General features: G+C 37.6%; 1 protein-coding gene across 1 annotated transcript in view; it reads right to left on the bottom strand.

The window, feature by feature from the left end:
• PTPRQ (protein tyrosine phosphatase, receptor type Q) overlaps positions 1–25,870 on the bottom strand; it is a 268,160-nt gene that overhangs the window by 56,371 nt on the left and 185,919 nt on the right. The window contains exons 33-35 of the mRNA XM_027842510.1: positions 19,402–19,475; positions 7,525–7,624; positions 2,708–2,836 (exon numbers count right to left, since the gene is read on the bottom strand). Of these exons, the coding sequence (XP_027698311.1) occupies positions 2,708–2,836; positions 7,525–7,624; positions 19,402–19,475 (303 nt within the window). The remainder of the gene's footprint in view (positions 1–2,707; positions 2,837–7,524; positions 7,625–19,401; positions 19,476–25,870) is intronic.

Here is a 25,870-nt window from a genome sequence, read left to right on the forward strand (position 1 = left end):
CACTTATCCCTTTCTCTTTATTAATACTCTTTTATTAGTTATTAATACTCTTTTATTTTATTTAAATTATTAATTATTAGTACTCTTGATTATTACTTTCCCTTTATTATTACATTACCACCCACCTGGGTTCTTGCAATAACCTCTTAACGAATCTGTTTTGTTTCTCTCTAATCCATCCTTCATCTTTTTTATGCAAAGATCTTTGGTCTTTTCTCTCCTTTGCTCAAAAATTTTCAGTAGTTCTCTGTAATGTACTGAGTCAAGTTCAAATTCCTTTCCCAGCATTTAAATTCTTCCACAATTTTTTATACCCTACCTTTTTTATGTATTACAGCCTTTATTCCTCATCACTGCTTATGCTATACTAAAATGGACAATTCTTTACACACCCTGAACACACTCTGCATTTCCTCACCTCCATGTATTTGTTCATACTATTCCCTATGCCTGTAATGCCCCCTCTTCCCCCTCTTCAGAGGTTGACTTCTTTAAAGTTCAATTTAAAAGCCATCACTTCCAGAAGGTATTTCTTGATTATTCCTTGACACTTAGTTGATGACAGATCCTTCCTTTCTTCTCTCACAAAACATGGTCTTTCATGTCTGGAATTCACTTATTAGATGTATCGTTGTGTCCTATAGTGATTAGTGTATGCCTATTTGCCAATGTGAGGTGTTGTGCTAGATAACAAACCTGTACCATTTCACTAGCTTTTGACAGATCCCCTTTTGCTCATTTGCATGTCAATTAAGTCCCTGTGGTTGGTGATGCTCACCTAAGGACCCATTTTCTAAAATATTAGCAGCTTGTAGTTCATTTAAATATGAAGATTATCAGTAGTTTGTCCTATTAGCCTACAGTAATCCATTAGATGCAAAGTTCCTTGGGAACAAGGACTGGTTTTTGTCTCTTTTTGTATCCTCATTGCTTAGCACAGTGCCTAGCACAAAGAAGGTGCTCAATAAATGTGTATTCATTGATTGATTAATAGGAGGGGTCAGCAACATTGCCAACTGAAAACTGCTTCAATGAGTTTCAATGGGGAATCCAGTAAAGCACATTATGGACTGTCATGTATCACATGTGAATTACATTTTACATGTATATGTATATATACACAAATATGTATCTGTTAAAGATAGGGAGGCAGTATAGTATAGTGGATAGAGAGCTAGCTTTGAAGTCTGGAGGATCTGGGCTTCCACTTTCCCTGCCTACTGGCTGTGTGATTCTGGGCAAGTAATTTAACCTCTCACTGCTCTAGGCTATTTTCTAAGACAGTAAGTATAGAGAAGGTGTAGACTTACATTGATAAAGAGAATTTCCTATAACAATGAAATCAAAGGTCAAATCCTATACTTCTATATTTGAATAAAGAATATTAGAACCTTAAGCAAGGAAGATTGAAAATACAACAAATCAAATCAAAAATGTAAAACTCAAACAGTCAAATACATTTCTAAAGCAATATTTAGGAATTATCCTGGCATAAAGTAAATTTAAATGGCAAAAAGCCACCCTTATGTGAATTAAGTATTCAAGTAAAATGATAATAATTAAATGATAATTAAATGAAAGTCAATTTATCTCCAGTTCTCAAAAGTTATGTTTGCAATTCAGACATAATAACAGTGAATAAACTTCTCTTTATAGCAGTTGAATCAATAGTCTGTCAGATGACATTTCTTTTCACAGCATGTATCAGATATATATAGATTTACTGGAAATATCTACACAGCGTCAACCTGTAATTTACACACCAAGCTTCTGCTTATGACAATCATAGATAATTCTCTTCTTTCCCCATACAAACTTTCCATGGCATCACCTTAGAGACCATAATAATTGTTTGTTTTTGTCTTATAAATTCTGTTCTCCCTGGGCCTGCTGAGGAATCATTTCCTAGCTCAGCATCCCCAGTACTCACCCAAAGGCATATTATTTCAGGTCTTAATGAGACCTGAAACAATTTCTACCAGATCAGTAAAGATGCATTGTTCCAATAAAATGTTTAATTATGAAAACATTTTGATCTTAGAATACATCTCTGAGGCATGACAAGTTATTATAGTTTTTTTAATAATCAAGAATTTTAGAATTTGGTGCAGTATATGAATTTCATAATTATTAATTTTTATGACATTTTAACTTTGTATTTTGTTTCAAAATATTTAGCATCTTTTGATATAGTTGCGAATGTGTGCTTTAGAATCCTGATAAAATTGAACATAGAAAAAGATTTAAGCAAGATTTTTATGCTAAAGGAATGATTCAAACAAAGACAATCATTAAAAAAAAGCAATAATAAATAAATAATAATAAATAAAAATAATAAATAGAAAAGGTAATGATTATCAGGCCACATTAACAATGTGGATGCTTTTATACATGACCAAATATCAGCTTCTTGACATTATTTGAAAATATTTATCAAGCAAAGGTTTTTTAAAAGCTTCTTTTCTAATTAGAAATTATATTTTATGATTTTTTTTGCCATAAGTCTTTATTCTAAAAATAAGAAAGATTAAGTGATTCTCTGATCACTAGTGAGAAGTGTGTAGAAGAGGGAGGTCACCCTTTGAAAGATGATCTGAGTGACCTGTGTAAATAAAAGTACCACAAACACTTCCAACAAGCATAGGTCAGAATGGGGTCATGGCTAGAGACCCTTCAGACTACCGTTTTACCAAAGGAGTGTGCTTACCGAGTTAATCTCTCATCCTTCAGCTCCAGGTCTGCCACTGTGATAAACTGATCTAGCTTGAATTTGGTGTCAATAATTTCTGCATCCCGGGGAGAATATGTGCCCCCCTCTTTCTGTTTCTGTCGAATTCTAGAACAAGCAAGGTAGAAAATAAAGTAAGCAAAGTAAGAAAATATGCTGCTATTTTTTAAGGAACACGTACGTTGCTTGACAAACTTTGTGACATTAAAATGTCTAAGAAAATTAGAAAATAATTAAATTGATGGATTAAATTTTCTGACCCTTGAAGTCAGACAAGGAAGCTCAATCTAATAAAGAGTGGACATAGGCAAACAAGTACACCAGAAATTTTAAGAAAAAAATTATTTTCTAACCATGTTACGTTCTGTTTCCATTATCATGTCTATGACCTCTTTTGTTAAGACTCAATATCAGGACCGCCTTATCAAATGGAATGTAATAACCCTGATGGAAAGAACTGTCACACTTTTATATATGCAACCCCTAGCACAGTGATTGGCACATAGTAGGTCCTTAAATAATATTAATTAAATTGGGCATTTATAATAGTCAAAATAACTTATTTGCTCAGTCATCCTTAAAACAGTATTACTATTATTGTATACAAAGTTCTCTTGGGACATATGAAGAAAAACACTATTTGCATCCAGAGAAAGAATTGATAAATAGAAGTATGTATAGAATAATTTTACATATATATACATATACATATATATAGTGTGTATATATGTATATATATGTATATCTATCTATCTGTCTATACCTATTTATGTCTAATGGTAGCCGGGGTTGGGGTGAAGGGAAGAAAAAGAAAGGGGAAAAAAAGAAATTTACATGAAAATTTTGTTGGATATTTGAAAGGAATAGCAAGTTGTGCATAGCAGATTTGCAGTTTCATATTTTTGTTGTACTATGTTATGGAAATGCTTATTTTATTCCATAAATTAAAAATAAAATAAAGTTTAAAAATAATACCAGTTGACTGATTTATCAAGCTATGGGGTCAGAGCACTGTGATAAATGGAGCAAGGTGTATATTTCATAGAAGTATAGATTTAGAGCTGAAAGGGGCCTTAGAGGCTACTACTTCTAACCCATTTATTTTGAAGATAAGGACCCTGAGGCCCAGAGAGTTTAAGACACTTGCCTAGGGTCACCTAGTTAGCAATTATCTGAGGCAGCCTTTGAACTCAGGTCTTGATCCTAAGTCCAACACTCTGTCCGCTACCCTACGCTGCTTCTATATGAAACAATTAACTTTGCTCAAACACAAGCTATTTTTTAAGGCCCCAAACTGTATTACTAATCTTAACCAGCTGATGCACAAATGTGTCCAGTGGAAGGTATTGGTCTTAAGAATTTGAATGTCCTAAGGCCGTTGAGTGGGAAGAGCCCTGATTTTGGATTCAGAGGATCTAATCCACACTTTATCTCTTAGTAGCTATGTGGACTTAGGTAAAATCACCCTCCTCCCTGGTCATAGTTTCCTCATCTACAAAATAAGGTCCCTTCTAGCTTTAAAATCCTGGTCTGTCACCGTTACCATAAAAGAAAAGAGCACATGTAAGCTATGAGCCATACTAAGACTTTTGGAGCATCCAATATATATAAAGATTAGGAGAGGTACCACACAGTTGTGGAATCAGCAAGCAGCTTTAGTCTAGGCATGGTGACACAAAGGCACTAGGGACACAAGAATGGCGTGGATGTAGGAGTCAGGGACTGCTATGGCAAATAAAGTAGCCTTGGGGCAGCTGGGTAGCTCAGTGGATAGAGTACCAGCCCTGGATTCAGGAGGACCTGAGTTCAAATTCGGCTTCAGACACATAACACTTACTAGCTGTGTGACTAGCTGTATGGACAAGTCACTTAACCCCATTGCCTAGCTAAAATAAATAAATAAATAAATAAATGAAACTAAATAGCCTTTCTGGTCTGTACCAGGAAGAGCCTGGGATAAACTTGCCCTCTTTGGGAATCACAAAAGTCCCTTCTACTGCTAAAAATTCTTTGATTCTATATAGATCACATATACAGAAAAATAGATTGAAATCATGACAATTTTCACTATATTAATAAATAAAATCAGATCAACAGATACGTATGTAATACAACTAAGAAAATAAGCATTTTATTAAGCATATACTAAGTGCAGACTTTGGGAGATAGTGGAGGACAGAGGGGCCTGGTGTGCTATGGTCCATGGGGTAACAAAGAATTGGACACGACTGAACAGCAACGTGCCTTCCACCGTGCTAAGCACTTTTATAAATACTATCTCATTTTATCCTCACAGCAACCTTTTGGGGTAGACATTATCATTATCTTCATTTTATAGTTGAGGAAACTGAGGCAGACAGTGATTAATAGGAAAAGACAGTGACTGAGACCTCAACACCTGGACACTGAGTTTATTCCTCAGCACCATAGACACACACTGGGAGTATGATCCTAAATCTATGACTTGAAAGGGTGCTTAGACTCAGAAGCATCACATTTTTCCTATATAAATGAGGAGGGGACTCTTTATGCAGGAGTGGGCTGGTTTTACAAGTGGTTCTTTGGGGGAAAATGTGCTTATGATGCACTTTTAAATTTAATATACATTATTAACATTTTCTTCATCACTTTCTTAAGTCTGGACATCCCCAAAACAATAAATTAAGCCCAATTTGTAGCACTTTCCTATTCCTGAGATGTAAGTGCTCACACTGAAAATTTAACAATTCCAGACAAAATGTGTCCAGCACACTCCTGGACATAAGGAACGCTTGGTGAGAAGACTCCCTTTACAAATGCAGATCAGCAACGGATGGTCTTAGAGAAATTAAATGACTTGTCCAATGCCAAACAACCAGTGTGTGTTAAAGGTGAGACTTGAATCTGAATCTTTCTACTGCTGAGGCTGACACTCTACTCACTATGTGATATTCCTACATTAACAAACAGCATAGCATAATTGCCCCAGAGCTGAAAGGGACCTTAGAGGGAATCTTATCAAACCCCCTCATTTTACAGATGAGGAAATTGAGACCCACAAAGGTTATGTGCCCAAGGTCTAAGGTTCCTGGAGTCAGGAAGACCTGAGTTCAAATCCAGCCTCAGATGCATTGTAGCTGGGTGACCCTGGGGAAGTCACTTAACCCCTATTTACCTTAGTTGTCTCAACTGTGAAGTGAGGATAATAATAACATTCACAAAGTTGTTATGAAGATCAAATGAGATAATATTTGTAAAAGTGTTTAACATAGTGCCAGGAATATAGTAGGCTCTATAAATATGCTTACTCCCTTCCTCCTTCCCCGAAGGTCACATTGATTCACTAGCAATACTAGTGTTTTGTATTCATGTGCATGTATGTATGTGTTTAAAGCACATTACTGGGACATATGAGTAAGAGTGCAACATGCATTGGGAAATAATCTCTGGATTTAGAAAAAAACTTTAGTCAACTATTTTTTTTAATAATCTTAACATTCTGTCCTTTACCAAGGGAAGGACAATTCATAAGAAAACAAGTTGCTAATGAGGGCTTAAAAAAAAACCCCACAGAACTTCCAGGGTCAGCCTAGATCTATTGAAATCTGTAACACGTCTTTTCTCAAATCAATAGTACTATCCAATTACAATCATAAGACATGTACCTAAAGATTATCTTCAAAGAACATCCAGTTATTTTTTCCTCATTGCTGCTTATGCAAGGAAATTGTTTCTACATTTTAGGATTTTCAGGAACAAGGCTCCAAACAGAATGATAATTGTTTGCTTAGCCTTCATTTAACCAGAAAATTCAATTAACTAGAGGCAGCAAGGTACAGTGGGAAGAGGACAGGTTCTGGAGTCCCAGATCTACTGTCTTATTTTTCCCTCTTCCTGTTACTGCAGCCCTGATTCTTGCTAGCTGTGTGATTCTAGGCAAGACACTTGACCTCTCTGCGACTATTTCCTTATCTGTAAAATGAGGGGGTGGAAGGTAATGTCAGACTACAGGACTTCTGAGTTCCCCTCCAGCTTTAAATCTATGGTCCTGGATGTGTCAATGCAGTATTGATTCTGTTATTCTATAAGCATTCTGGGTAATAAAACCCTTTCTGCACTTTGCCTTACTGTGCCTGTCTGGCACTCCACAATTTAGCAACTATAAATCTGCAAGAAATTATCAGATATGAGTGATATGATTTTATTGGGAACAGATGAGAAAATTGCTTCTACCAATGTAGGTCAGTACCTTCTCTGTAACTTACAATCTTAAAGAGATGTCTAGAGTATAACAAAGTGAAGTGACTTGCCCAGGGTCACGTGGCCAGTATAAGTCTGAGAATGGACATGAATCCTGGCTCTGGGCCAACTCTATCCACCAGGCCATCATACTTTTCAGAAAATTATTTAAAGGAATGAGAAGTGTTGTATGTGGAATATTTAAGGAAAACCATTGAAAGCCAGACTGTAGTGCATGAGGGACGAAAGGACATTGGGAGAGTGATCATCAGAAGTCAAGCGTAAGAAATGAATCCTGACCAGCTGCCCTCCATTTCCACTAAGCAGAATATAGATACAGCTGCAATAAAAGAGTAGCATCCATTTAAGGTGTAAGAGGATACTGAGCTGGAATCATGGTGGAGAAAGGAGGCAATGACACCAATAGTCAGTCAAATTGACATTCACTCCAATTGTTACACCAGCACAATGTTTACATCATTGCATCTGTATAATAACTCCTTAAACTAGAGGTGATGAGGCTCAGATAATGTGTACAGTCTTATAAATCCAAAAACATTATCATAAGCCAATCTTACCTTGCAAATGCAAAAATAGCAGCCACCAGGAGAATTATGGAGAGGATACACAAAGTAACAGAGAGGATGATTTCTACACTTCTTTCTGACAGTCCTTCACCTGAAAAAGGAAAGAGGAAATATCCAAAATGAATATGAAAATGGATTATTATTCTGACATTATTTTAAGTTCAGGAAAAAAGAATTTGTTGGTGTTTGATTTCAGAGTTATGGCAAAACTGTGTCAAGTGCACTGACTTTTGAAATAGTGTAAACATTTTCATTAAGAAGTCTAAGTCATGCTGTGAACAGGATGAGAATACAAAATATCATGGTTATTATGGAAAGAGTTATTTGAATATAACTCCTGTCCTCTCATTGTAATTATGTATCTACTCTATGACAGACATTTACACGTGGCTAGAATTTTAGCTGTCTTTCGAATTTTGGGGGGAGGGGTCAAAAGAGCTAAATTTGGAGTCACTGCATCTGGTTTCAAATCCCTTACTATCTGTGTCACTTTGGGAAAATCCCAACCTTTCCCAACCTCAGTTTCCTTCACGTATTCATAGACTTAGAGGCAGAAGAGAGTTCAGAGGCCTCCTAGTCCAACCTTCTTGTTTTACAAATCAGGAAATGGACGGTAAGGGAGACTAAGTGAATTGTCCAAGGTCACACAGCTAATAAGCATCACAGATGGGATTACGATTCAGACCCAATGACCCCTGAATTCTTTTGAATCAAATTCCCCATGGAACTCTAAATTCCTTTCCTACTTTAAATATTATGGCATAATGAAAAGAAAATGTATAGAACTTAGAGTCAGGAGAAACTGTTCAAACACTATCTGTATGAACACAGACAAGTTATTTAAGCTCTTTGAACCTCAGTTTCTTCAGCTGTAAAATGGGAATAATTTTGTACTACATACCTGGGCAGCTTAACAGCACAGTGGATAAAACACTAGGCCTGAAGGCGGGAAAACCTGAGTTCAAACTCAGTCTGAGGCATTTGCTAGCTGTGTGACCCTGGGCAAGTCACTTAACCCTGTTTGCTTCAGTCTCTTCATCTGTAAAATGAGCTGGACAAGGAAATTTCTTTGCCAAGAAAACCCCAAATGGGGTCATTAAGAGTTAGATGTGACCGAATAAAAACAACCTATGTATCCAACAAGATTATTAACAGGAAACTACTAAAAAGGCTATATAAATGTATGCTATTATAATTTTTGCACTTGCCCACTTAACAAGTTACAATAATTGATTGATATTGTCAAGATACAGCTATAATTCTAGGATATGTCATTTTGTTGTGGAGGGTGAGTAGTCTTTCCATGGATGCAGACCCTAGCCCCTTCCATAACTTAATAGGTGGCCATTCAAAGTTGCTGTGGATGAAAGACTCAACATGTTGCAGCCCATCTAGTGATGAGACTCTCTCAACCTCACTAGTTTGTTGATCCTCAGATGATGGGTGCATAGTACATCACTGTAGCTGCAAGGGACCTTGCCAGTTTGGAAGATCCTACCAGAACTTTCACTCTATTGTCATGGTCTTTGAGAGACTACAGCCAATCCGATACCTATGACGGGACATCAAGAGTATGACTTTATCAGAGGTATTGGCAAAAGGAAGCAAATTAGGATCGTCAAATGAACCAATGCATATCCTTTATTCCCAGAACCTGTGCTTACAAAATAAATTTATTTGATGGAAAAGAACTTGGATCTCCCTTTCATTTGCTCCTTGGCATTTCAAGGGAGAGGAGTGGTTCAGAAGTGTCATTTCATCAGTCAGGCTTCCCCTAGGAAAATAAAATGGCAATAACAGCTTCTTAGCAACTTATAGCTTTGAAGGGATGCCTGGAACCTTGAGAGATTAAATGATTGCTCCAGGATTACAGAACTGGTATGTGTCAGAGGCAGGATTTGAATGCCGCTTGCTATCCACCACCTTACACTGTCTTTCTTAGTATAAGCAGGCAAATGTTGGGCTTTAAAAATCACCCAACCTTTGCAGTCTTCAAGCTGGAAAATGATTGATCCTGTATTACTAGCTTATAAAAAACAGTTAGAGATGAATTTTAATGCATTTCAAAACATGAATGATTTCTGCTTTTATACAGTATTTTCCACATTTCCTTTTTCATATGCTGATTATTGTTTAGATTAAACTTGGGAAGAGAATTTCTGGTTAAGAAGAAGGATACTGCTGGTGCAATCAATATTCTATAGATTTGCAGAATATTGCAATCAAATATGCAGCAGAATGGGAAGTGCTAATAAGCCACAAATATTAGTTGAATTTATTAAAGCTTTTCAAAGAAGGAAGAATGGATTAGTGAAATGAGGAATTGCAATGTATAACTAATCTATTCTAGAAATGTGCTCCTTTATCACTCCCTGGGCACACAAAATTAGAACAAGGCTATGGAGGATTGTGTCCTTTTTGTCATGTACAAACTGTTGGGTTCATTACTTCTCTGGTGATCTCTAATAGCCTCTGAAAAAGAAAGAAAGAAAGGAAGGAAGGAAGAACAAAAGAAAGAGAAAACAAAGAAGGAAGGGATGAGAAGAAAGAAGGGAAAATGGAAGGAAGAAAGGAAGAAGGAAGAGAGGGGGAAGTAAGGAAGGGAGGGAGGGAAGGAAGAAAAAAATAAAAAGAAAGAAGGAGAAAGCAGGAGGGAGAAAGCAAGAGAAAATGAGGAACAGAAAGAAAAAAGAGAAAGAAAGAGAAAAGGGACAAACAAAAGGAAGAAAGAAGGAAAATTGTTTCAACTGATCCTAATCAGAAAACTGAATTCTTGTTCTTGAAAATAAAACCGTGATCTCCATGGTACAACCATTAGTCATTTCTTGGCTGAATTCAAAGCTCCATGTTAAAACAAATTGAATCCAGTATGTTTTACCATTCAAGAGGGTATGCCATTAAAATTCAGGAAATCAGAGTTTTAAAGTACCTTTTAATTTCCACAAGGGACTTAGGTCATATGATTGAAAATAATCATTATTCACTGACCTCTTTGCTTAACCCACATAGGCTGTCTATGTGAGTAACAAGGTTGTAAGGAAGAACAGAAAGGCACATAGGGAAATTAATACTATTTTCTTATCAGCAATACTGGGCTTTCCCTAGGAAAATTAATTCTTTGCATATATCTTTTCAGTCTTGGGGTATAGGGAAATTATCTTCTCAAAAAACTGTCTTCTACCAAAGACTAATTCTGGTGCCTCATGGGGATGATCAACCTTGAAAGTTTTCAAGAACAAGCTGGAAAAAGACATCGCATGCCTGTCATCATAGGACCAGCCTAGAGAAGCTTGAAAATATGTATTAGTAGGCTGGCTTCAGGGCAATGAACTTTTTGACTAGAGCACCTCTTGAAGATCTGCTACTAGTAAACCAAGACTTCTCTTGAAGACCTCTACCAGTTGTCAAAGGGGGCTCTGATTTCCATTTCTGGAGAAAGTGCACTGAATGGGCAATGCCTCAGTCAAACTGAGACCTGCTAAAGACCATAGCTTTAAAAGGCCAAGGTCTTCCACCCCATCTAGGGCCATCTCCAGCCATCCTGATGTGCATCGGGTCACTGGTCCCAAATGGCTTTGGAGGAGAAGGTGAGGCTGGTGTCTTTGCATAGTCCTCCCTCACATCAATCCAATTCACTTGCAAGTCATGGCATCACCTTCTTGATGTCATAGTCCTCTTTGAGAACAAAGGACAAACAACAATAAGCCTCATGAAATATAGAACACTTATGAAAATATAGAACCTTTACATATTTAAGAAATAAAATGAGTGCCTTTGCCCTGGCTATCTCTCATGCCTTTGGTATACTTCCTTATCACTCCTACCTCAACTCAAAGGTAACCTTCTACATGAATCTTTCCTTGGTTTCACCTAGGTATCGGTTCTTTTCTTTACTAAAGTTCCTTTTTATTTGCTTTGTATGTATATGCTTCTATATGCACGTGGTGTCTCTGTACTCCCCTCACCATAATAACAATAGTTAGCACTCATATAGCACTTTACAGTTTGTAAAATATCTTATCTCATTTGATCCTCACAATAATCTTATGAGGTAGGTCCTACTGTTATCATTCCCATCTTATTGATGATGAAACTGAGGCTAAGGGGTCGAGTGACTTGCTCAGGGTCACACAGCTAAGGAAGTGTTTAAGGCTGGATTAGAACCCATTTCTTCCTGACTCCAAGTCCAGCATTCTATCCATTGTGTCAATTAGTTGCCCTCCCTCATTGGCATGTCTCTTCCTTCTCAAGTTATCATATTTGTTTATCTCTTCCAGAAAAATGTTACCTCTTCGGAGGAAGAACTATTCTTCATTTTATCTTTCTAGTCTGTAGGACTTAATACAATACCTTGCTCATAATGGGTATTTAATAAATTTGTGTTGGATTATATTAGATCAAAGATACAAAGACTAAAAAAATAGTCTTTGCTTTCAAGGAGTTTACACTTTATTGTTGGATATAAAAAGTATGTAAATTAAAGATAATTTTAAGATGGAGAGAATACAATCAACTTGGGGTGGGGTGTAGATCAGGAGAGACTACCTCTAAGAACTGGCACCTAAACTATGCCTTGAAGTCTGCTAAGGATTCTAAGAAGTGGAAGGAGGTGGAATGCTTTGGACTAGAAGGTATGCCTAGCTCTGACTGGTAACTTTCTAGAGCTAGGGCAAGAAGGCAAGGAAAGGCAAGACAGTATAGAGAAATTTCATAATGGGATAAGAATATGAAAAAATAGAAAGTCAACAAAGGAGGATACCGGAGACCCAGAAGAAAGCATCAATAAAATGAATTAGACTTTCCTTGGGTCCCCATGTCCCTTTCAGGTTCAAGAACCATACTGGACGAAATGCAAATTGTAATTTGCCCATAGGTTTCCTGTTTCTCATTAAGCACACATCACGACTTCTCAGTGTTGGGAAAGTAGTTAAAACAAGAGGTGTTACGGCGAAAGAAAACAATCACAGAGTACCACTTCCATAGAGGATAGGATTTCGTCTTGTTCAGATTTAATGAGAGTACTGTAAGGTACAGAAGGATCTGTCTGGTTTTCCAATCACAAGAACCTGCTATATCTAGGCCCTGCAACCAAAACAACATGTAAAAGGAACAGCTATAAACTTAAGTGCCTAATGAAGATTCCAAATGAGAATTTCATTTGGGACAGATCTTAGGGGGAAAAAAAAGAGAAAAATCTATGATTTGTGCCTCCTCTTAGAGTAGAAAAATAAAGTTCAAATAACTATTTTGTATCTGAAATAGTGCTAAGAACTGTGTGACATCTTAACTTCATTAGTAGATAATGAGACAGTGAATATTTTTAGGTAGGAATCAGTGCTCAGAGATGGGTTAATTAATAAGAAATCATTTCACTCTGTGCTAATGCTGATTCCTAGTCAGCATTTGATTGATTAGGTATCATTCAATTCAATATGATTCTAGGCCTCTGGATCTAGCAATTATGGAATACTTAATGACCTTGAAAAATAGTCTCAAGAGTAGCAGGAATGAAAATCTCACTGCAGAGGAGTGGTGAGGAGTGGAAAGCAGGAAGAGTATACTCTCCAGAGGTTTGACCAGTGACTTGGAAATGAAAAGGAGGGGATGGCAAAGACTGAGGGATTACTTTGTGGGATTGGCAGAATGGAGATAAATTTTGTTTTGTTTTGTTTTGTTTTTAGGATAGCAGGGACCTGAACATGTTTGTATGCAGACTGTTAGGATCTGAGATTAAAGAATTGGATCTAAAGTGACTTGAACAGGAGCAAAGCGTATAGGAGGGAGAATCACTGAATCTCAGAACCTGAGAGTATGGAGGGATCTTACTGGCCATCCAATACAATCCAGATACCAAAAGAATCCTCACTATAACCTACCCAACAAGTGGTCATCCTCCACTCTCTGCTTGAAGACTTCCCAGGAGGGGGAACCCACCACTCTCAAGGAAGCCCATCCCACTTTTAGATAGCTCTAACTGTTAACAAGCTGTCCCTGCTTCTGGCTAAATTGTCTGTTTGGCAGCTTCTATCTGATTCTGCCTTCTGGGGCCAACAGACCTAATCTTGTTATATCCTGACCTAGACAGACAGATAACATCTGGAATACTGTGTTCCTTCTGGGGCACCACATTTTAGGAAGGGTGTTGACAAGATGAAGGGTGACCAGGTTTTTGGGAAAGAGACAAAGGTTAAGAGAGAGAGAGAGAGAGAGAGAGAGAGACAGAGAGAGAGAGAGAGACACAGAGACAGAGAGAGACAGAAAGAAAGAGACAGAGACAAAGGCAGTGAGAGAGACAGACAAGAGGCAGACAGAGACAGAGACAGAAAGACATAGACAGACAGACAGAGATGAAGATATAGTCTCTGTTTTTTAGCTCCAAGCACTGTAAAATTGGGGGCTAAAAGAGTATAGTGGCCCAAATGCTTAATTCAGAGTCAGGATAGACTTGTTTTGAGGCCCCTGGTCCCCAGAGTTTACTAGTTTTATGAACCCTAACCTCTTTGAGCTTCATTTTCCTCAGTAGTAAAATGAAGATAATGATTTGTATACTAATTACTTCACAAGATTGCTATTATGTTCAAATAATGCATGAAAATATTTTTGCAAATTTTAGAGTTCTATATAAATATAAACTATTATTATTTATATTTACTGTATTGTAAAATATTATTATTCCATGTGTCAAAACTGAATTCCTCACTCCCAGAATACCTCTCTCTCTCTCTCTCTCTGTCTCTCACCCTTCATCTTGTCTCCCTGTCTCTCTGTCTCTGTCTCTGTCTCGCTCTCTTTCTCTCTCTCTCTCTTCTCTAAAACTAGTAAATTTTGGGGTCCAGGGAGCTCAAAACAAGGCCTCTCTCTCTTTCTCTCTGTCTTTCATTTAAGTTAGAGAGTCTTACATGATTAAAAAAGTCATATTTACTTGCTAAATCAGTCCTAAGATCATAACTCTAGAACTGGAAGGATCATCAGAGTTCATCCAATTCAATCTTTTCATCTCTCTTTGGCCATACAATTTCTCTTCCCAGGGTTCTTAACCTTTTCTTTTTTGCCATGGACTCTTTGACACTCTGATGAAGCTTATTGACTCTTCTGATTATTGTTTTTAAAGGAATAAAATAGATTTAATGGGATTACAAAGGATACCAATTATACTGAAATTCAGTTATCAAAATACATTTTTTAAAGAAAGTTCAGGTATTCTTAATTAAGAACCTCTGCTTTAATTGGAAATTTAGGCTCATCAAATCAAGCTAGGAGGGTCTTAGAAGCATTGAACACCCCCACCCCCCATTTTATAGATGAAGAACTGGAGTCCAGAGCAAAGGAGTCCAGAGCAATGTGCCAAAGGTACCATCAGTGGTAAAGAGCAGAGACAGAGCTGAACTCAGATTTGAACTAAATCTCATACTCTTTTTATTAGACCATTTTGCCTACCTAACCCTAAGACTCCGTGCTGTAACAGAATGTGCCACAGACACCATGGCCATGAGGTTCAGCCACATTTTCCAGAATTACATATGAGGACTGGGTACTTTCCACTTATGCCAAGTGTCCTTCCACTGACAACAATGAATGAAGTTCACAAAGGTGCCAAAGTCATTTCAGAAAAATACTCTTTAGAATAGACCAGTGGCCAGAAGTTAGCTTGAAGAACTTGAAAAGGTGAAGGGACTTTGAAAGTTTGATTATTCCTCCTTGATAGGTACCAATACTTTTTTTTATGGTAATTTTTATTTATTTTTTTGTTTTCAACATTTACTTCCACAAGATTTTGAGTTCCAAATTTTCATCCTATCTAACCCTTCCCCCCACCCCAAGATGGCATGCATTCTGAATACCCCTTCTCCTAGTCTGCCTTCCCTTCTATCTCTCCCCCCCTTCTCTTATCCCCTTTTCCTTCAATTTTCCTGTAGTGCAGGATGGATTTCTGTACCTCATTTCCTGTATTTCTTATTTCCCAGTTGCCTATGAAAACATTTTTTTAAAACATGTGTTTTTAAAACTTTGGGTTCCAAATTTCTCCCTTCCTCCCCCCCCACCCACCCTCATTGAAAAGGCAAGCAACTCAATATAAGTTACATATGTGCAGTTATGCAAAACACTTCCATAGTAGACATGCTGTGAAAAACTAACTCTATTTCCCTTAATCCTATCCCATCCCCCCATTTATTCTGTTCTTTCTTTTGACTCTGACTTTCCTCAGAAGTACTTGCTTCTGATTACCCACTTTCCCAATCTGCCTTCCTCTCTATCATCCCCCTACTCCCTTGTCCCCTTCCCCACCCCCATTTTCCTGTAGGGTAAGACAGATTTCCATACCCAATTGAGTGTGTATATTATTCCCTCCTTAAGTCAAATTCTATGAGAATAAGATTCACCCATTTCATCTCACCTTCCCCCGTTTCCCCTCCACTGTAAGAGCCTTTTCTTTTCTGTTTTTTTTTTTTGTGAGATAATTTATCCCGGTCTACCTCTCCCTTTCTCCTTCTCCTAGTATAATCCTCTCTCACCCCTTAATTTTGTTCTCCAGATATGACACCTTCATTTTCAACTCACCCTGTGCCCTTTATCTATCTCTCTATCTCTCTATCTATCATCTATCTATCTATCTATCTATATTTATATATATGTACATATAATTTTTTCCCCTCCAACTACCGTAATATTGACAAAGGTCTCATGAGTTACAAATATCATCTTTCCATGCAACAATGTGAACAGTTCAACCATAATAAGTCTCTTACGATTTTCTCTTTCCTGTTTACCTCTTCATGTTCCACTTGAACCTTGTATTTTAAAATCAAATTTTCTATTCAGCTCTGGTCTTTTCATCAAGAATGCTTGAAAGTCCTCTATTTCACTAAATGACTATTTTTTCCCCTGCAGGATTATACTCAGTTTTGCTGGGTAGGTGATTCTTGGTTGTAATCCTATCTCCTTTGCCCTTTGGAATATTATATTCCGTGCCTTGAGGTCCCTTAATGTAGAAGCAGCTAAATCTTGTGTTATCCTGATTGTGTTTCCACAATACTTGAATTGTTTCTTTCTGACTGCTTGTAATATTTTCTCCTTGACCTGGGAACTCTGGAATTTGGCTACAATATTCCTAGGAGTTTTGCTTTGGGAATCTCTTTCAGGAGGTGATCAGTGGATTCTTTCAATTTCTATTTTGCCCTCTGGTTCTAAAATATCAGGGCAGTTTTCCTGGATAATTTCTTGAAAGATAATGTCTAGGCTCTTTTTTTGATCATGGCTTTCAGATAGTCCAATAATTTTAAAATTCTCTCTCCTGGATCTATTTTCCAGGTCAGTTGTTTTTCCAATGAGATATTTCACATTGTTTTCTAATTTTTCATTCTTTTGGATTTGTTTTACAGCATCTTGATTTCTCATAAAGTCACTAGCTTCCAATTCCTCTATTCTAATTTTTAAGGAACTATTTTCTTCAGTAATCTTTCGAACTTCCTTTTCCATTTGGCCAATTTTGCTTTTTAGGGCATTCTTCTCCTCATTGGCTTTTTGGACCTCTTTTGCCATTTGGGTTAGGCTATTTTTTAAGGTGTTATTTTCTTCAGTATTTTTTTGGGTCTCTTTTAGCAAGCTGTTGAGTTATTTTTCATGATTTTCTTGCATCACTCTCAGTTTTTCCTCTATTTCTCTTACTTGCTTCTCAAAGTCCCTTTTGAGCTCTTCCAAGGCCTGGGATTGATTCATATTTTTCTTGGAGGCTTTGGATGTAGGAGCTTTGACTTTGTTGTCTTCTTCTGGTTGTATGTTTTGATCTTCTTTGTCACCAAAGTAAGATAATATAGTCTGACTCCTTTTGTGCTGCTTACTCATGATCCCGGCCAATTACTTGAGTTTTAAACTCTTTGTTAAGGTAAAAGTCTGCTTCCAATGTGAAGAGTGTAGTGTCCCAACCTTTGGGGGTTTGTACAGCTATTTTCAGAGATACTTCTAGGGACCTGTAAATTTTCAGTTCTTCCAAGTTGCTATGATAAGGGGCGAGGTGTTTCCTCTCCACCGCCACAACAAGCTCCACCGCACCAGCATTCCTCCTTGCCCAAGGACTACCCCTCAGAACTGTGACCCAGATCCAAGCACTGGTAAAGCAAGAGATTCCTGCCTCAGCACTGGCAAAGAGATCCCTGCAATCCCCCTCTGATCAGCCACTGGATTCCCCCTCAGTCTGTGGGATGGAAGCTCAGGAAACAGCCCCGGCCCCGGGGCAACTGAGACCTACCTCCTTCTCTCACCACAGTCACAGACTTTTCCCACTGACCTTCTAAGTTGTCTTTGGTGTTTGTGGATTGAGAAGTCTGGAAACTGCCACAGCTGCCCGCGATTCAGCCCTCTGAGGCCTGCTCCAGGGTCGCTGCAGCCTGCGCCCCCACACCGAGTTTGGCGCTCCTCTCCCTGCCTGGCACGATATACTTTTCTGATCAACCATCCAGGCTGTCTTTGGCTGGAAATTTGTTTCACTCTGTCTTTTTGTGGGTTCTGCTGCTTTAGAATTTGTTTGGAGCCATTTTTTATAGGTATCTGGAAGGGTTTGGGGGGAGAGCTCAAACAAGTCACCGCTTTCCCTCCACCATCTTGGCTCCGCCCTCCAATACTTTCAATAATAGCTTGTACCCTGGCATTATTTGATCGTTGATTGGGCCACTCTATTATGACTCTGTAGCCTCTAAAAAGGGATAATAACTCAAATATGAACTCTGGTAAACCCAGAATATGGGCTTCTGGGCCATAGATTATGTGTTTTTTCATAAGATAATAGATCCAGATGGAAAAAAAAACATCTAGTTGAATCCTCTCATTTTATAGAAGAAGAATTTGAGACCCAGAGAGGTTAGTGGCACAATCTGTATTTGAACTCCGGTTTGGTGGCTACACATTTGGTTTTCTTTCCATTGCATCACATGGCCATCCATTAACAAAAGCTAAGTACTCCCTTCTAAGTTTTAGGGATGCATATTCACTAACAGGAGAAATTAAAATTTTTTATGTAGAATATTGTTTATTAATAAAAATGTTAAGAGTGTGTGTTCAAAACAATATGTTTAAGATAGGGACTGGATATGTGGTTTCATTGCAAGTTAAAATTTTAGTTCCCTGGAGCAGGGAGAGGGTTAAGTGACTTGTACTGAGTCACACAATCAGGATGGATCAAAGGCAAGACTTGAACCCAAATCTTCTGGGCTATGAGGCCACCTCACTGTTCACTATACTACATTGCATCTTAACATGTTTTGGAAAATAATTTAAATGAACATGCCATTTTTGTAAAATGCTTTTCAACCTAGCCCTTTTTTTTTTTTTACTGATGCCTTAATTAATTTTATCACCAGGCTTGCTGCAAATGGAAGTCTGACATCTCCATGAGGTCTGAGAAAATATTTTTCTTCTTCAAAGGAATGGTAAAATTAAAACAAAATATGGCACAGTACATTTCTGAGTCAGTGATGATTTATTGTGGAAATAATTTCATACTTTCAAACATCCAGAAGTTGACTAATCAGTTGACTAATAAATATTCTCTTTGATCATATTTAACTCTTTAACATTTTAGCATTTCAACTTTGATTACTTTCTAAGACTATAAATCAACTAAAATGACAAACTCAGAATTCAAGAGACACATCTAACTTCTTACTCATTCATTTCTGAGATTCTTCAAATTAGAAATATGGAGGGGAGAGAATGATATTTGTTCCCTAGTTAATTTATACCATAAATTAAAAATGGTGGTAAGTCAACACAACACAATTAAATTTTTGAATATTCTAGTAAGTAGATATATGTTTAACTTTTATAATTAAATTATATTATTAGGTTTGTCTTTAGAATTTTAAACTTTCTTACCTAATGTCTTTACTGGGTCAGAATAATCAGAGTCAGTAAATTGTCCCATAATATTTGTTGCTCTGAACTTAAATCTGTAAGAAAGAAGGAAATTAAATGCAAACATTTCATATCACATAGATACTATAATATACACATATATTCTTTTAATAGTAAAAATGAGCACCATCTTTTTTTTTCTTTATTTGCAAGGGAACAAGTTTACAACCTTTAATTTTAAAAGCCACACATTAGTATGACAATTATGTGCAATCAGTACTTGTAATGGGGGATACTAATAATGCAACATGAACCCTAGAATTTAGGGGGAAAACAATTTGTAGAATGTGGCCAAAGTTAGAAACTTCCTGCTAAATCAGAGCACTTAAATACATAAGGTTTCTCCATGCCATCCCAACCCCCTACCCAATACATTTATTCTCCTCTGTAACTATTAAGAACATACCTGAAAAATGCATTATGTGTTATATATTGTTGTCAGTTTTCTGGGCTCTGAATGAACAAAGGGTGCAAGCTAGGGCAAAGTGTGAAAGTAATCCGACATTGAGGAGATGTCTGTTCTAATCTTAACCCTATCACTAGATTTCATAGGTTTAAAAATAGGATGGAACTAAAAATTCTGATCAAGGCACTGACCAACCATGAATTCAGAAGACTGATGATAATCACACTTCCCCTCCTCTTGTCAGAAAGGTGATAGACTAGAGGTGCAGAATGAGACATACTAGAACAAGAATAAGAGATTTATCTGTGGGTCTACAACCTTTTCAGACTAGACCAATGTACAGATTTATTTTTGCTTCAATATGTTTATTGTTGCAAGAGAACTTTTTTTGGGGGGGGAGGGAGTTAAAAGTGGGTAGGATAGGGATTCACAAAAAAAGAAGAAAGGAAGGGAAAGAATGAAAAAAAGGTAAGTAGTGAGGAAGGAAAGAAGGAAGAGAAAGGAAGGAAGGAATAAAAAGGAAAGAAGGAAAAGAAAGAAAAAGAAAGGAAGGAATGAAAAAGAAAGCAAGCAAGCAAAAGGAAGAAAAACGAAAAGGTATCAATGAAACAGTTAAAAACAAAAGAAAGAAGAGAGAAATTCAGAAAGGGACATAGACAAGAGAGACAGTTCTGTTATTATCATGTGAAATTTAATATACACTGCAAAAAACAGTGTACAATAGTTCACAGTTTCATGTACCATCTTTTTTTTCTGATCTTTGTATATTGAAATGTCCATACTTGTTAAGTTGACAAAATGAACAACAAAAGAAATAAGAAGGAATCTTTGGTATCATACAAGCTATCTTATTATATGAGGAAACAGGGGGCCAGTGACTTGCCTCCAATGACTTCCTGCCCACAGGTAAATCTTTTAACTTTGGGAGACCTCAATTTCCTAAACAATAAAATGAAGAGGTTCTACTTAGGGATGTCTGAGCTCCCTATAAAGCTTTGAGACTGTAGTATTCTAGGTTCACTGTGTTCCCAAAGTTTTCTCTCAGTATGGCATATGCAATAAAATCAATGAATCTGGTTTGCATGTTTGCAGCTGTATTTGTGCTATTTACTTGTGTAACAAATCATACGGAGGAGAAAATTATAAATAAAAATGGAAAGAATGACAACACTGAAGGTAAGCATTTCAGAAAAGAAGGATGCTGAGACTCAGGGGAATTTACCTGATAATCACCTAAAATTGGCTTATTTTAAAATACCATAAGCAAAATCAGCAGATTGAAAATGGAAAATTGATTCACACTGGTAAATTTGTAGATAATTATGAAATAGAAAAATCACCATATAAATACTTTTCTCCATCATTTTGAAGTCTTCATAGATTTAGCTTAATGCTGATTTCAACAATCTTTAGAAAACTCTTTTTGCTTTAATAAATAATGATTAACAGATTAGGGGTAAGATGGAATGACAACTTAGGGGACTTTGGCCTTCATCTTGCCACTGGACTTCAAGGACTCTGAAGGAGAGAGTGAGACTCTGCCCCACTCATGTCCAAACCATGCACAAGTCAAGACACCCTTCTGAAGTTATTGGGCCTCTTAGAGAAGGAGGGATGGACAACAACATTAATGTAGGGGGGAACAACTTGAAGCTAAGTCTTTAATTTCCATTGTATTATTACTCTAACCTGCAAATCGAGTTTTAATGACTTTGTCCAGTTCTGTAATAGGAAAGTGGAAAATTGAGACAATGATCTAAAGTATTAAGTATTAAGAATCTTTAAATGGTAAGGGAATTTAGCAATCATTTGGTCAAGCCTCATGGATGCGGAAACTGAGAAGTGGAGGGGGGAAGTTACTTGCCCAAGGTCACTTATAATATGACCATAAATAAATCACTTAACATCTGTGGTGCCCAATTTCTTTATCAGTAGAAGAAAGACACCATACTTAACTATCTCTAGGACTCTTTCTGAGATTTAAGATTCTAGGGCTCTAGGCTTTCTGAGTTACCTGTTTCTTCTTACCACGTCATGTACAATAAAGTCAATATATTTTGTTCCTACAGGTGATTTATTTGTGCATTTCTCCTCTTTTATGATGTGATATCTAAAGAAATAAATTAAAAATAAAAACTGGAGTGCCTGAGACCAAAATACTTTGTTTATTCTTGAATCATTTGGACATCTTCTCCAGTTTTCCCTTTTGCATTCCTAACTTGTCCATGTATAAAATATTCTCAGAGCCCCCTTATCTTGTAGATTAAAATGTGTTAAGTCTATGGAGGAGTCAGGGGAATACAGCGGAGAGGACTATTGTCTTGAAGTCAGAGGACCTGGGTTCAAATTCCCCCTGGTGTTTATCATATGTGTGACCTCAGGCAAGTTGTGCCTAGGCCTCAGTTTCTTTATCTCTAGAAGAAGTTGAACTACAATGGCCCCTGAGGCCCCTTCCATCTCTAAGTCTATGGATCTATTTAGTTCACATTTGGAAATGAAAACCCAAAAGTCAAAAAGGATAATGTGAATATTGAACATTATGTTTTACCTGTCTTCTTTTCCAGTCTACAATTAAACCCTACTCAGACTCCTCTTCATGGCAAGGAGATGAACCTAGGTTCTCAAGGCTGCAAGAGAGAACATTGGCAGGTCCTAACAAACTAAGAAAGGCTTTGAGTTTGGATTCAGTGGCAACATCTAAGGACTGTCATCTAAAGACTAGTCTAAGAAAATTCAGAGAATCTCATCACCAGAAGGCTGGCCCCTGGGGAATAATTATTTTTGGCTTTAGTAACCCACAGACACTGTTTACTAAGGTGTGGGAAGGTTGGGACTTTCACTGGAGGAGAAGTTGCCTATATCAATGAAATCATCTTCTGAATCATTGAAACTGAAGAAATATTTATTGATACTCAGAGAAATTTCTTGAAAATCAACAACAAAAAAGCCAATTTATTAAAGTGCATTAGCTAAACCAGTCAGCAAGCATTTATTAGAAGATTACTATGTGCTAGGCACTGTGCTAATTACTAGGAATTAAAAAAAAAAGCATGCCTGTCTTTAAGGTGCATACATTCTAATGGGAGAGACAGCATGTAAATAAACAGACACACACAAGATATATATGGAGTAGATGGGAGTGAATTTGAGAAGGAATAGCATTAGAAGCTGGGGTGTATGTAGGGGACCAGACAAACGTTCTGGTTTAGCAAACTAGTTTGGGATCAGTCACTCCATTTTGCATCTACTGCTCCGCCTGGTGTTAACTCCATGGAATAATATGCCCTTCCCAGTACTAGCTCATTACTTCTAAATTCACCATTGTGTTGCTAACTCAAGCCTTGACTGACAGGATCACCCTCAGCTTCCTCTCTTCTCTAGAAGAGAAAGCTAAAGGGTGGAGCACCAAACTTGTCCCAATGCTTTTGTAGAGAGCAGAACTTTGACCTTTGGGGCTCATGTTTGGCTCATTCCATTCTGCATCTGCTGCTCTGCCTGGTTTCAACTCCACGGAACAAGATGCACTTGCGCTGGGTACCCTCTATGTCCCCCTGCTCCTGCTTTCCTGCCTCTTTTTTGGGTGTCTCCCTACCACTAGATTGTAAGTTCCTTGAGGGCAAGGACTGTTCTTGTATCCCCAGTACTTAGCACACAGTAGGCATTTAATAAATGTTGATTGAATTAGACTGGATTCATTTTAAGATGACCTTAGCTTAAGCTAATATTTTGTCTATACAATTTCAAACATCAAATTACTCCAAAACATAGATATTAAAGGATATATGATTTGGCTGGTGCAAGCACTTCCTTTGCTAACATTGTAGGCTGTAAGCCCTCTACAATTTAGTAAGTAGGGTTAGTGACTTGAATTGGTCAAAAATATTATTCCCTTGTGATGAACCTAGTGATAAGAGAAACGTTCAAATCAAAAATGAAATATCATTCGTCAAGATATTTGATGGTACATAGTCCGTAGGCTTGTCTAGCTAGCACAGGGGGTATAGTACGTTAGCCCACTTTGTTGTGATATCACAATGGCTTCTCATCTATTCCTGCTGTTGTTCAGTCATTTTCAGTCATATCAGATTCTTTGTGACCCCTTGTGGGGTTTTCTTGGCAAAGATACTGGAGTGGTTTTCCATTTCTTTCTCCAGCTCATTTTACAGATGAGGAAACTGAAGCAAAGAGGGTTAAGTGACTTGCCCAGGGCCACACAGCTACTAAGTGTCTGAACCAAGATTTGAACTCATGAAGATGAGTCTTCTTGACTCCAGGCCTGGCTCTCTATCCACTGTGCTACCTAGCTGCCTCCTCTATTCCTAAGAGGAAGCAAATAGGGCTGCATCGTGTTGCAGTACACTTAGCACATCCTCTAGGCAGCACATCGTCTGAGGGCTATGGCCATACTGTGTAGGGTAATAAGATCTAGATTTGGAATCCAAAACTTAGATGCACATCTTGACTTTGCTACTTATGCTCTTGCGACCTTGGGCAAACCCCTCTGACCTATTTGAACTTAATTATTCTCATCTGTAAGAGAAAGGGGTTGAACCAGATGTTTACTAAGGTCCAGTCCAGCTAGGTTGTGCAATATGAGTATAAGACCTGGAGTCAGGAAGACCTGAGTTCAAATCCTGCCTCAGACAAATACTGTCTATGTCAGTCAACTAACACATATCAACCATTTAGTATATATCAGACACTTTGCTAAGCACTGGGGATACAAAGAAAGACAAAAACAACCCCAGCTCTCAAGGAATTTACAATCCAATGTGGAGAAACAACATGCAAACAACTCTGTACAAACAAGAAATATACAGGATAAACCAGAGATGATCTCAGATGGAAGGCATTAGCAGCATTAAGGAAGGCCAGGAAAGACTTCTTACAGAAGGAAATTTGGCTAAGGTTTGAGGGAAGCCACCGGAGATAGGAAGTAGCTATGAAGAGAGAGAATTACAGGCATGAGGGACAGCCAGTGAATATTCTCAGGGTCAAGAGATGGAGTGTTGTATGTAAGGAGAAATAAGGAGGTGAGTGTCACTGGATCACAGACTAAATGAAGGACAGCATGCAACAATGCACATGACCTAAACTCTGCCTCAATTTCCACATTTGTGCAAAAGACAGAATAATTGACATCCACTTTACAGGGTTGTTGTGAAGATTGCATGCAATAGCATATTTAAAGTGCTTTGCAAACCTTAAAATACAATATAAATGCTAGCTCTTATTAAATCTCCAGATCTTTATGATCTCCAAATGAGTTAAAATGAACCCTTGATTACAACAATTAGAAAAAAAAAGTTCAGTGCAAGGGGACACTAAAAACTCAGCTTCACCTACAGGGAGCCTAGGACACAGAATACAAAACACAATAGAGCACAAATAAGGAGTTGTTTTTTTTTAAAATGAAATATTAATTCCCACGCTTCTCACAGTCATAAAAGTCCATGTATTTTTACAATATTATTATCCTGCTGATTCTCTATGGCTGTGAATCATGGAACACCAAGATCTGTGAAGAATGAAAATCCCAAGTGACTTCAAGGGCAATACAAACCGCATGTTGAGTTCACGGAGGTTGTAGTATATTACCCATGAATGGTTCAGGAGAAATGGCATCAGTGACTAATTATGACACAGAGAGATGAGCTGGTGAGATGGTCACACACTGGAAATGGCAGGCAACAGATGGACAACGTCATTGCTGCCCTGATACCCACAAGAGATCTAAAGAGAGGGCCTCTAGTGTACTGGATGGCTCCTTTAAGGGGAAATTCATGGAAAGGGAGAGGTATTAATTATACAGGACAGAGAGTGGAGATGTTATGATCTGCCCCCGCTGTGATCTCCCTCCTCTTCATTCTGCTTGGAATCCCAAGCTTCCTCCAAAGCTCAGTTCAAATACCAGCTTCTACCCAAGGCCCTTCCTGATTCTCTCCACATTTTGCTAGTGCCACCCTCAAATTACCTTATATTTTAACTTTGCATATATTTTGTCATATATTTTGTGTAGGTATG

Source organism: Vombatus ursinus, unplaced genomic scaffold, assembly GCF_900497805.2.
Source record: "Vombatus ursinus unplaced genomic scaffold, bare-nosed wombat genome assembly UNPS02014874.1, whole genome shotgun sequence".
In the NCBI taxonomy this organism is placed as follows: domain Eukaryota; kingdom Metazoa; phylum Chordata; class Mammalia; order Diprotodontia; family Vombatidae; genus Vombatus; species Vombatus ursinus.